The following is a 12,588-nucleotide window of genomic DNA, read 5'->3' as shown; positions in this document are numbered from 1 at the left end:
TGTAAATGTCTCGTCACTTTTTAATATTATGGGCCCCAAACTTTTGAAAAGTAGAGTACAGAAAAGGATATTTGATTTAAAAATACATGCATAAATGAAACCGAAGCCACAATCTGATTAAGCAGCCACAGTTCCCTCATCAAGTCACGAGATTAAAATAAATCTCTTGCTTTTATTTGGACACATTCTCTCTTTTACACCAAAGATGCTTCCTCTATTCTTTTTATTCAGTATCTCTCTTCCTCTAGAACAAGAAAGTAACTGTTTGACTCACACTACTACTGCACTTTAGGTTACAATACATGGGATCAGTGTCATGTGATGGTGGAGAAGCAAAACAGATCCAAAATTAGCCAATCAGAGTATTTCTTTTGAGTTGACCTGACACAAAGTGGACACACCTATAGACAACACATTAAAGAGACAGAGAGGACTTCACAATGACTTCACTTCTCGCTTCTATTTACGTCTCAGTATAAATACCTGCTTCTGAACATACCCATCCTCCACTTCAAGCAAAGGGTTTTTTTTTTGTCCATTTATTGCAATATGGAGAATAATATAACTTTAGATTGCGTATAAAGGCTCTTACACAATAGATCTGCTCACCCTGTTCCCTGTTCACAGCAGATCAGATTTCTTAAAGTTCATCCTCCTTCACTTTAAGCACTGCACACCTACACCATGTGCTCCACCCATACGTGCGTCTGGTCACTTATCTACAGTATATTTAATCCTTAACCTGTTTAACCTTCAACCTCCAACGAGATCCGTAAAGAACAAGAAACAAAACACAAATTATCGCTCACCTGAGTGCTGTATTCATTCAACATATATATATAGAAAATGGCTGAAAGAACTCACCCTTCTGTTTAGCTGAAAATGAAATCTCCTCTCAGTAATCTTCTGCGTCTGCGAATATGAAAAGAGAAAAGAAAGACAGCGAAAGGCTTTGTCTGGTCTAGGCTCAAATGTACTTTGGCCGTTGTGGTGTATGTGCGTGTGTTTATCCGTTGTCAGCACTTGTTGTGTGGCAAGCATGAGTAAAGAAACACTACCAAGGGAAACACACCTCCCTATTACAAAGAAAAAGCCCTGAGTCACACAGTGGACATATGATGTAGTAATAATGGACATTTCTTTTTTTTCTTTTTCAGACCTGATATGAAACAGACTGCATCATAAAATACGAACAATTATCATAATAGTTCACTGATTTCTGAATAACTGAAATTATGTGAGCCCACATATTTTTTCTTCCATGCATTGACTGTAACTGGGTCATAAAGGTTAAATATTACCAGCATGTGCATTCAACATTACTGCTGTATCTAGAGCTGCGTCATCAGGACTGTCAGTCACAAACTGAAAACAGCTCTAAGAGTGTGACGGCTAAAGCCTCAGCATGAAACACAAATTTATTTTTAGTGCTGCTGAAAAACTTGAGGTTCTTCCAGTTATTGCTTATAAATATATCTACTATTTAATTCCAAACAACTTCATATCCATAAGGAATCTTCAAAATCATTTTTAATAACATCTAGAAAAATATTACATGTGTCACAGTGGGGAAAAATGATTGTATCATGAATGCTAAAGTCACATTCAGCTGTAATGCTATTTAAGGTCATAGTGTGAGGTCACACTGAGGGGCCAGAATTGCATGTTCATCTGCTGCCCCCTACTGGACAATCAGCCATAGATAATCATTAAGATTAAAGGGACAGTTCACCCAAAATCATTTATTTACACTCATGTCATTCCAAACCTTTGTCTTTCTTTCTTCAGTGGAACATAAAAGAAGATATTTTGAGAAATCTCTCAGTGTTTTTTTAGGGGTTCAAGCACGTAGCTCTGAAACCCTATTGTAATTGTTAGATTTCCAAAGGGTCAGCATTCTCACCTAAAAGTCATCAGGCAGACCAAACCGTAAGTCGTAGAGACACCATACTCACATGGTCTACTACGTCACCAAGGCTCGCCCCGATTGGCCTGACGGGGGGTGTTACAGCGGTGAAAAGTACAAAATTGCTCATAACTCCTAAATTGATAGGCTTAGACTGAAGTGTCTTATATTATTGGAATCCTTGGCTCAAGATTTGATCATCACCCTGGCAAAATTTTTTGTATTTTGTATTTTTTTTGAAAACCTACTTTTGCGAACTAATCCTAGGTTTTTAACCTGATTGGAACTAAAACGGTGCAGCAAGATTCTCAAAGTCTGATTGACCTGAAAAATGCCATGTGGTGTCTTTGTCCAAGGTGCCAAGACTGTCTTAGAGGACACTGGCGTATCTCTAAAAACTTGTCTGCCAGTGGACAATAAAATCTGAGCACCTGACAAGTTTAATGGAGGTCGATCGGAACGAAACTCGCTGGGCCTGTTTGACTCACGGCCCTAGAGGCCTGTGAGATATTCCAAATAATCACATTTTTCATGTGCCTAAAGGATCGGATATCACGCAATTTATCGCCCGCAACATTCATACCGCATGGTAGAGCTCCTCATTCTGAGCAACTTTGCCTCTAGGACCGCCACTGTCAATTGAACTGTTCAAACCATGTATTTCTTTAGTAAATTGCCATTATTGGCTGTGAATTGTCTTTTCCATTTCAGATGCACATGGTTGTATGCTTGCTAAAGAAAACATCCTAACTTTTTACACCAGTGCTAAAAAGTTTAAAGGTCTTAAAGTGCTTGAACCCCAATATTTGCTGCTCGCAGCTATATTTTACCTTACAATAGAAGTAAGTGGTAACCAAAACAAACCACTGAACAGTCTTCAAAATATCTTCTTTTGTAATTCTGGATTGGAACAACATCATTTTTTGGATGAACTAACCCTTTAAATTGCTCAGCATAACTCAATATTCAATGCCAAATTTCATGTCTAAAAATGACATAATTCTACTATCTATTGATTGAACTTTTTCATTAAAACAATACATATATTTAATACAGATATTAATAATACAGATAGTTTTATATTCACTTATTTTTTATTCATGAGGCTAAAAGCCACAGCTTCATTTTATTTTATGCAGTATTTATTTAATATTAACTGAAATATTAAAACAGCAAAAACTAAAATAAAACTAATTCAACTCTAATAAAAATTCTAAAAACAGATTTCTTGATCAAAAATGTAAAAAAAATGTAAAAAAAAAAAAAAAAGGAAAAAAAAAGAAAAACAAAGAAAAACAAATTAAAACCAGTTTATGTACATCCAGTCGAGAAAGTTTAAGTCCACATTTTTTGTAGCACAACTCAGACATAAATGTCAGAATTAAGAGTTCTTTCTTGGGGATCTCTGGTTTGTTCTCTTCGTTTGGCTTTGTAGCGGTCACGCTCCTTAAAGTAGTTTCGGACATCCTGGATTGTTTTTCCTGTTAAAAAGGCGCCAACAGCATACAGAATTGCAGTTATGATTCCAAATAGTGCGACAGATGCATCCCCCCCATTTACGTTACAGTTCATCCAGGTATATCCATTACGAGCGTACAGTCGTTCACGTTGAAGGCACATGTCGGTTGAGTTAACGTAGATCACGAAATGCAGGTACAAACCTACAGCAACCACATAAGCCACTGCACCAGTGATCAGGAATGCAAACTGTCCAATCAGAAGCTTCCGTGGAAGTATGTGGGCGGGTTTGCTGCCGGACACTACGAACAGGAGTGAAAGTATACCAAATGTGAGGCTGAATGCCACGCCTCCATAGACTAGAGGTGCTCTCATTTGTCCGTACTGCATGTCAAGATCACGCACCTTCTGCAGCTCCGTCCCCTCAAAAGGAATGATGGCGTCAATGAAGCTTGTGCCGCCCATACCCATTGCAGACATTCCCATCTGCGACATGTGAGCAGCCACCACGCAGATGAGCACCAACGCATTGGTCAGGACGGCACATATCAACACAATACCTGAAACACACACAGAAACGCAAGCAACTACATAAGAAACTGCAATCTTGTTTAGAGCACGGGTTTTCTAACTTTATAATGCCTAAAATATAATGATCATCTTGTGAGGAACACAGCTATATGTTTTCAAGTACATAGACATATTTACACTGTGTGTGAAAAATAGTAAAAGCAGTATTATAAACATGTTTGAAAAATTAAAGTGTTAGTTTACCCAAAAATGAAAATTCTGTCATTAATTACTCAATCTCATACCGTTCCAAACCTGTAAGACCTTCATTCATCTTCGAAAAACAAATTAAGATATTTTTTGATGAAATCTGAGAGGTTTCTGAACCACACTTAGGCAGCAACGTCATTGCACCTTTCAAGGCCCAGAAAGGTATTAAAGACATTTTTAAAATAGTCCGTGACTACAGTGGTTCAACCTTAATGTTATGAAGTGATGAGAATACTTTTTGCGCGCAAAAGCAAAACAAACATAACTTTATTCAATATTTTTGTCTCTTCCCTGTCAGTCTCCTACGCTGTTTATGTTGTTGGACTGCTTTCGAGAAGAGGAAGAGTTTTTGTAGTAGAGTGTTGCTGTGAGTGTCCACAGCAACTACATAAATTTATCCACTAACCATTCAGAAACGTCCTAAAAGTTGTAACTTCTTCCTGAGTCTCTCCATCAGTGTCGACTCCGGTTTGAACAATGTAAGGCTGAACACCGTTACTGACAATCCTCATTTTGGCTGCGTGAGATTCTCCAGCTTTGTTGTTGTTGAGCAACTGAAGTGCGAGCTGTTAAAGCTCCGCCCTCTGAGCAGCAGCTCATTTGCATTTAAAGGGACACACAAAAACGGCGTGTTTTTGCTCACACTCAAATAGGGGCAAATTTGACAATCTATAATAAATGATCTGTGGGGTATTTTGAGCTGAAACTTCACAGACACATTCTGGAGACACCAGAGACTTATATTATATCTTGTAAAGGATCATCATAGGTCCCCTTTAATTTGTGTTCTGAAGATGAACGAAGGTCTTATGGGTTTGGGACAACATGAGGGTGAGTAATTAATGACAGATTTTTCACTTTTTGGTGAACTAACCCTTTAATTAAAACACAAATTGTAAACTTAATTTATTTGTATCCCTCAATAACTATTGTTTTTATTAGAGAACATGCATAGAAATAAAAATAAAACACAAAATAAAACATGTTTAATATATTAATATGTCAAAAGTTTAAAGAGCAGCAAAAAGAGGCAATATGGGGGGCCTTCGAAAATTGTGTTGGACAATAGGGGGCCTTTGAGTCAAAAAGGTTAAAAGACAATCAATACATCTGTAAGTGCCCTTAAATTACACAATGTACTGTTATTGTGCACAACTGAGCATGTTTGTATGTGTGTGGAAGAATGACAAACTGTGTGTGTGTTCCTTGTCAGCATTCAGGAACCTGCTGAAATCTCACTGAGTTCAGGCAGCATACAACAGTTAAACTTGTACGGGGTAAATGTGGTCTCTATGCTGTTTGATTTGCTTATACGTGTATTTTTTATTATCGTCTGTTTGCTACTTTTGTACTGATACTATGTAAAGCACTTTGGTTCGACCTCGGTTGTTTTTAGTAGTGCTATATAAATAAAAAAAAAAAACCAAACCATTTCATTTTATGAAAGAACTTCTGTTTTTTGCAAGCATGCCAATAGAGCGCAACAGTCGGGTTGCGGAAGTAAAAACTCCATTCATTTTCTCCAGAGGGAAATTGATTTTGAATGATAACTTATAAACCTTTAAAGACAGACCTACTGTGAGCTACGAGGTTGTTAATACATGGTATTTGCTTCTGCTGAAGCCTTCAGCCCACATTACTTCAGCTTTTTTTTTTTTTAAATTAATCATGTTTAATAGTGGAATTCCTATTGAAAAACTACCTTACCAATAATGCTGTACAGAATATTACACCAAACAGAGAGTAGAAAAAAGCAACACACCAAAATAGCTCTTTAGCTCCGTCCACTCCCATGAAGCACTGCGAATGACGTAGTGTTGATCTCTCTGCGCTCTCAAAATACTGAAATGTTTGTATATATATCAGCATTTTGTAAACAAGTACTTTTATATTTGTCCATCATTTTTAATCATTTTCGTATGTACACAGTCTTGCACCTTTGTCTTTTTGACCGATTTTCAAAAACTTTTTTGCTTCAAGTCAAAGTTTGTGGTGTTATGATTCACCTCGTAGCTGATTGGCTTGTTTCATGGCTTAAAACTCTGTAATGAAGACTTTTTTTTTTTAAATCCCTATAGGAAAAATGAATGGAAATATACTTTCCGGTCAGACACTGTTGCACTCTATAAAGATCACATAATATCAAGTGAACAACAAAAATATGTTTAATATTATTATTTATTATTATTATTTTTATTTTTTTTTACATATAATTGTATAAAATAATATAACTTTATAACACTCTGAGTTCACATAAACAGTGAAATACATGCCATACCTGGTGCATGTGTTTGTTTAAACAACGAAACTTAAATGAAAGAATGCCATCAACAAGCTTTAAAGAGCTAAACCAGTTAGACCAGCTGAGAGGAGGAAAGGGGTAAATTCACTGTGTCACGTCAGAAGGTGTGGCTTGAGCTAAAGTAAAACCAGATCTGTGTGAGATCAAAAATCATGATCCCAGAATTGACACCCAAATTCAGAGAATCACCTGAAACAGGTTTAGACTCTTTGACGCAGTTGTTTGGATGCACTGGATGCATTCCAACACACATACTGCAACATTTGCCTCCCATCCATAGTTATGGCCGACTGTGATTGCCTACCTGTTCTTGAACAGATGTAAGAGCACTTTGACTGCGGGTGTTCCTCTCGAGGAGCGCTCCTCGCGGGTCTCTGAGAATCTCTGGGGTAGTACGGAGGCTGGCTGGAAGACCTGGGTCAGATACAGTATACATGACGTACAATATGCAAAGCAAAAAATGACTTCCTTTTCTTTCGGTGTAAATTTATGTTGTTGTTTGTTTGAACAGGTAGTATGTCGTCTCACCTCTCACTGCCTGACCGTCGGTCACTAGGACTGTCCCGTCGGCTGCGGTGTTCTCTGTCTCTCTTCTCAGTATAGTTTCCCCCATTTCTATCTCTCTGCGCACGCTGGTTTCTGGACGGCTGGCTCATTGCTTCATGAGGGAAAGATGCTTTGGTGTATTAAGTGTTTATAGCAGAGGTTTTCAAATTTTATAGAACCAGGGCCCCCAGACAGACTTTAAGGGAACCAAGACACTATACTTATATCTCAATATAAAAAGGGAAATAATACTTATACATACATATTATTTACGTATATATATTAATTATATACGGTTTTGTAGCCTATAAGTGACTGATTTATCTGTGCACGGACTCACCATAACATCCAGAGGACCGTGGACTTTGAATTTATAGAGTAAAATCTCTATAGTGTATATTATATATCAATATTTTTTTTCCAGTAAAATACATTGCATTTTAAAAATGGAAGCCTGTCGATCAAATCATAATCACAACCGTTCTTTTAACGAAAGATGTTTCAGCTTTCTGCCTCAACGCAAAGCAACCTACTCTTCAGTATCGGTAAGTTTCACCTGTCTTGTTTCAGTCGACATCAGCAAAAACAACATTACACTTTCGTTTTTTCTTAACAAATTACCAAAAGAATGTTTGTAAACACAACGTACACAGACAACTTACTTGCGTATAGGGCGCCGATCACATTTGTTTTGGTTTTCCCAATCAAAACTTTACCTTTCCCACAGACACGAGATTATAACCGAAACCCGTCAGTGAAATCTCGCGGTGGTTACCTATAGAATGGGTGGGGCTGAGCAGGTGATAAACAGGTGACAGACGCGGCTATCCTGAAAAGCACCGACAAACCTCGTTATCTGTGTGATCGCTTATTCGCGCTCCTAAAAGATTCAATCCGTGTTAACGGGAGCAAGGGTCACGGCAGACTGCTGTCAGAGGTCACAGACTTGTGTCCGCAACAGAAGTGGCTCTGTTTTGGAGGAAGAGCATGGTTTTTGATTCATCAGAGACTCGAATCTTTTGAATCAGTTCACTAAAAAGATTCATTCACTTATTGAAACAAATGATTCGGAGCGGTCCACCTGCTGCTAGTCAAAATTGTGTAGCTAAGTGCAAGGAAAGCTTAGTACAAAGACTTTAAACATGTATAATGACATAGTTTACAAACCAATTTCGAAACAGCTTTGTATAAGCTTCATGAAGCAGTGTTTCGAAGGCGCGCGCCACTAGTTTCACCATCATAAACCTTTCCCCCACAAATGACGACAAGATATCGTTTTTCATGCATTTTGTCATATGATGAACGAATACGACATACCAAGGTACTTGTACACGGAGGAGACGATTCATCCAGCTGCTTCAAGAGCTGGGACTGAAGGGGGGGTGTTCGTTCAACAGGTCCAAGCTTTTGAACGCTGAAGACGGTCACTCGACACGCTTTAAAATAGTGCAATGCACTGAACAAAAAAAGATTTTTGATCACTTAAAAGATTCGTTCAAAATGCTTCTTAGTTTAGCAACAAAACAGCACTTGAAGTGGGTTGTTTCCTGAGGCGCCTTCCTTCTGGAATGTCGAAATTAGGTAATTTGTATGCGGATTATGTAACGTCAAATATAAATATCCTGCAGCACGAAATCAACTCTCTGAAGTCATTGTCAGACTACTATAGCCTACCAATAACGTCTTTAGGGGGTCCTATTATGATAGCATGTAAATGTCTCTAAAAGAATCAATTATTAATGTGAGGGTTGCTGCAAAAAGATACACTACTGCATGTGACTTGGCATTTCACAAGGACCACATTCATCTGCTCTTCCATTGTTTTGGTTCAAGCAAGTGGTGTTTTATGCAATGTGCATGCCAGGTCAGTAGTTGGCGATGTCACTTTGTAAAGAAAGACTACTTTTACAGAGCGCTCGTGCAAACGAAATATGCACGATTACTTCCTGATTGTCGTTAAGGCTGCTCGAGCATTTCCGGTGAACTGTTAGCTGTTCATTCTGTACTCTCTGTACATTGACACAAAACCATCAGTGGTTGACTTTTTAATGTTGAATTCATATTTTAATGCAGTTATCACATTTACCTAATTTGCCAATAAACCAGTTTTATTGATTGCAATAAAGACTAAGCTATTGGGACCGTTTAAAAACGCTGTGTCTGTAATTAGACACACGCACACACATTTTTTTTCCCCCAGCACTTCAAATGTTATTTTTAATGTGATGACCACAAACATTATTTGTTCATCCTTCTGAGATTGTTCCCATTGTAAAACCGAACGTTTAAAAATGTAGGAAATTGAACATTTGATCGAAAACACTTATTTAAAAATAAAAAAGACAATAATTACCACTTTAACCAGCAGATGGCGGCAAAGTAGCATTTATTTGCGCATATATCATTTCCTCTAATCATTTTTCACTTCGTTTTTGACTAAATATTATACATTATAAAATAACTAGGTTTAAAAATACATTTTGTCAACGTGAAGTATGAAGTACTCACAAAATCTCATGAAAAACAATAACTTTTCTTGTGAATGAATTACACAGAAAGCGAGCACCACTCTTTCCCTCTGTAATCACAGCAGCTGTCAGTCAGTGCAGCGCAAGATCAATGATTTTGGCACACTTGTGAAAACACATTTTATTCAATTAATCTAACTAAAGTGCACAATAAATATTTAATTTTTGAAGTTTTTTTTCACATAAAAGTGTGAAAACTGATGGTCGAATTGAATTTAGCCGAGGAGGAACACTGAGGTACGTCTCTATTCATTTATTTTTTATGCTGTCTTACATTTGAATAACTAAATTGATGCTATGCCTGACTATTTAAGTGACTTCTGATTATAAACTAAGTATTACACTACTGATGCTCAACACACCAGCAAATGACATCTCACCGGAAGTTTTCGAGCTGGCTTATATTATTGCGGAAGTTCTAAAGAACGCTCCGTGCATATGGCCCATAATAGACAATGCGAAGTTCAGAGCAGCAGGCCGATCTTGAACGCACGACACCATTTCTACACAGCGCTGTGAAGAAAGTGCTTGAATTCAAAGCAGAATTAATAACACCACTGTGAAATCTTATGAGAAGCATTCACATTTGTCGCAGAATTCTCTGTTAAACCACAGATATCAGATCAAACAGTGCCGACGTGGAAACTGTTTGGTATCTGTGGTTTAACAGAGAATTCTGCGACGAATGTGAATTAGATTTCACAGTGGTGTTATTAATTCTGCGGTGAATTCAAGCGCTTTCTTCACAGCGCACGTGTAATCTGGAAACCATGATAAACATTGTGCCACTAACACTAACAGAAACAACTTGTGGCAGAAATGGTCTAATGTTTTCGAGTGCTTTTAAGTGCTTCACACAACTTTTCCCAGCACTTCAAATCTTTAAATATTGCCCAATTTGAATGTTATTTTTAATGTGATGTCCAAAACATTATTTGTTCATCCTTCATATAGTTTGTCCCCATTTGTAAAACTAAAGGTTTCACATTGTAGGAAAGCAAACACTTATTTAGAAATAAAAAAAGACAATAAATTATCACTGTAGAAGATGCTGCAGAGGAGCACTTATTGGCTTATTAGCCATTTCTACACCCTAGTATTTTTAATATTTATTAACAATAAAATAAAAGGTAATAGTGTCTGCATCTCAACTCAAGCTCAGTGCTTTTCTGTCAGCCCTCACAGCGCTGCCAAATCAGGGGCTTGTGCCACCTTAGAACTTAAAGGGTTAGTTCACCCAAAAATGAAAATTCTGTCATTAATTACTCACCCTCATGTCGTTCTACACCTGTAAGACCTTCGGAACACAAAATAAGATATTTTTGATAAAATCTGATGGCTCAGTGAGGTCTGCATTGTCAGCAAGTTTCAAATGCCCAGAAAGCTACTAAAGATTCAACCTTAATGTTATGAAGCGACAAGAATACTTTTTGTGCGCCCCCAAAAAAAAAAAAAAATAGTGATGGGCAATTTCAAAACACTGCTTCATGAAGCTTCGAAGCTTTACGAATCTTTTGTTTCGAATCAGTGGTTCAGAGCGAAAGTCACGTGATTTCAGTAAACGAGGCTTCGTTATGGCATAAGTGTTTCGAAATTTCAATGGTTCACCAATGGGGGGCGATGATCTCTGTGAACCCATTAATCACATCTATGGGTTTTACCTGATCTCTGATCAGTTTTATACATTTGTAGATGTTTTAATTAGACATTAGTAGTCCTATAATTAAAAAGAATAATAGTAGTTAATAGTCTCTTAGTCTCCTAAACAGGCCAATAAGAGATTATTAACTACTATTATTCTTTCGTTTACTGAAATCACGTGATTTTGGCAGTTTGATACACGCTCCGAACCACTGATTCGAAACAAAAGATCTGTAAAGCTTCAAAGCTACATAAAGAGTGTTTTGAAATTACCCATCACTAGAAATTGTTGAATAAAGTGGTTATTTTGGTTTTTTTTGGCACAAAAAAACACACACAAAAAAAAAACACAAAAAGGATTTTCGTCATTTCATAACATTAAGGTTGAACCACTGTAGTCACATGAACTGTTTTAAATATGTCTTTAGTAGCTTTCTGGGCACTGAAAATGTAAATTATCTTGCTGTCAATGGAGGCCTCACTGAGCCATCAGATTTTATCAAAAATATCTTAATTTGTGTTCCGAAGATGAACAAAGGTCTTACAGGTGTGGAACGACATGAGGGTGAGTAATTAATGACAGAAATTTTCATTTTTGGGTGCTACTGCCCTCAAATGTTAGTCAGGAGCCCTGCAGTGGTTCTCGAGGTCAGAAAAGTATAATGATGTTAAACGAATGTTGTCTGTTGTATATTTTTACTGCTAAACAACAAAATGCTGTAAATATTGCCGCAAATTTTGAGAAAAGCCGCCGCAAATTCAGTCATTTTAGGCTGCAAAAATCAGAAAAAAGTCCTGTGAAATCCTGGAAGGACTGATATATGAATAATATTAATTTAAAATACACTTATAGCTTACAATGTATAAGAAAATAAATTAGTGCATAATAAAACCAATTGAACATAATTTCTTACACTTGATTAACTGTTAATTAATAGATTTTGGGGGGGGACCCAATTTGTCACTACACCATCACATTTTTCACAGATGAGCGTTTTTGTAGTTTAGAGAAGATAACGGTATCTTTTTCAAAAAACTTGCACTTTGAAACCTGTTTTCAAAATTTTGCATTTTCGGGCACCCAAAACACCTTTGTCGTGTAAATGAATGGCCAAATGCATAAAAAAGTTGTGTTTTTAGGGTACATTTACATGACAATGATATGCTTAAAACAGATAAGTTTTCCTTTTCAGTTTTCCGCATACAGACGACACCATTCTCAAAATGATCCCTATAGAGTACCTCAGGGATGACGTGTTTTTGTAGGCCAACCCGGAAGTTAGTGGCGCACAGGTTCGATCGAAAGCCAATGCATTTTTCCCATACACTTTTGGAAAATAGCAAAAAAATAAGCTCTGTGTTTAACAAAGGGTTATGACACTTACACGTTTTGTCTATCAAGATAATCTTTACAAGTTAACACAACA

At 37.1% G+C, this 12,588-nt stretch overlaps 2 protein-coding genes across 6 annotated transcripts in view; both read right to left on the bottom strand.

Annotated features, from left to right (window-relative positions):
- Nucleotides 1–1,050, bottom strand: part of si:ch211-191a24.3 (tensin-3) — a 55,706-nt gene extending 54,656 nt beyond the window's left edge. For 2 of the 3 annotated variants that reach the window (XM_051874797.1, XM_051874799.1), the window contains exon 1: nucleotides 865–1,050. The gene's annotated coding sequence lies outside the window, so the exon portion shown is untranslated. Of the gene's footprint in view, nucleotides 1–609; nucleotides 774–864 lie in introns of those variants that run through there. The other variant, XM_051874798.1, reaches the window with a different exon arrangement.
- A 462-nt stretch (nucleotides 1,051–1,512) lies between these two features.
- Nucleotides 1,513–8,806, bottom strand: si:ch211-191a24.4 (uncharacterized protein LOC100150331 homolog). 3 transcript variants are annotated; one of them, XM_051874824.1, is made up of 4 exons: nucleotides 8,310–8,806; nucleotides 6,975–7,104; nucleotides 6,751–6,860; nucleotides 1,513–3,924 (listed from the first exon to the last, which is right to left on the bottom strand). In XM_051874824.1, the coding sequence occupies exons 2-4, from the start codon at nucleotides 7,100–7,102 to the stop codon at nucleotides 3,269–3,271; spliced, it is 894 nt and encodes a 297-aa protein (XP_051730784.1). In that variant the 5' UTR covers nucleotides 7,103–7,104; nucleotides 8,310–8,806; the 3' UTR covers nucleotides 1,513–3,268. The 3 variants fall into 3 exon arrangements, with proteins under 3 accessions (XP_051730784.1, XP_051730783.1, XP_051730785.1); XM_051874823.1 differs by lacking the exon at nucleotides 8,310–8,806 and adding an exon at nucleotides 7,655–8,000; XM_051874825.1 differs by lacking the exon at nucleotides 8,310–8,806 and adding an exon at nucleotides 7,333–7,598.
- Nucleotides 8,807–12,588: the final 3,782 nt, after the last annotated feature.

Source organism: Ctenopharyngodon idella, chromosome 20 (genome assembly GCF_019924925.1).
Source record: "Ctenopharyngodon idella isolate HZGC_01 chromosome 20, HZGC01, whole genome shotgun sequence".
Taxonomy (NCBI): domain Eukaryota; kingdom Metazoa; phylum Chordata; class Actinopteri; order Cypriniformes; family Xenocyprididae; genus Ctenopharyngodon; species Ctenopharyngodon idella.
The sequence above is the reverse complement of the archived record's forward strand: the minus strand, read 5'-3'. Positions and strand labels throughout refer to the sequence as shown.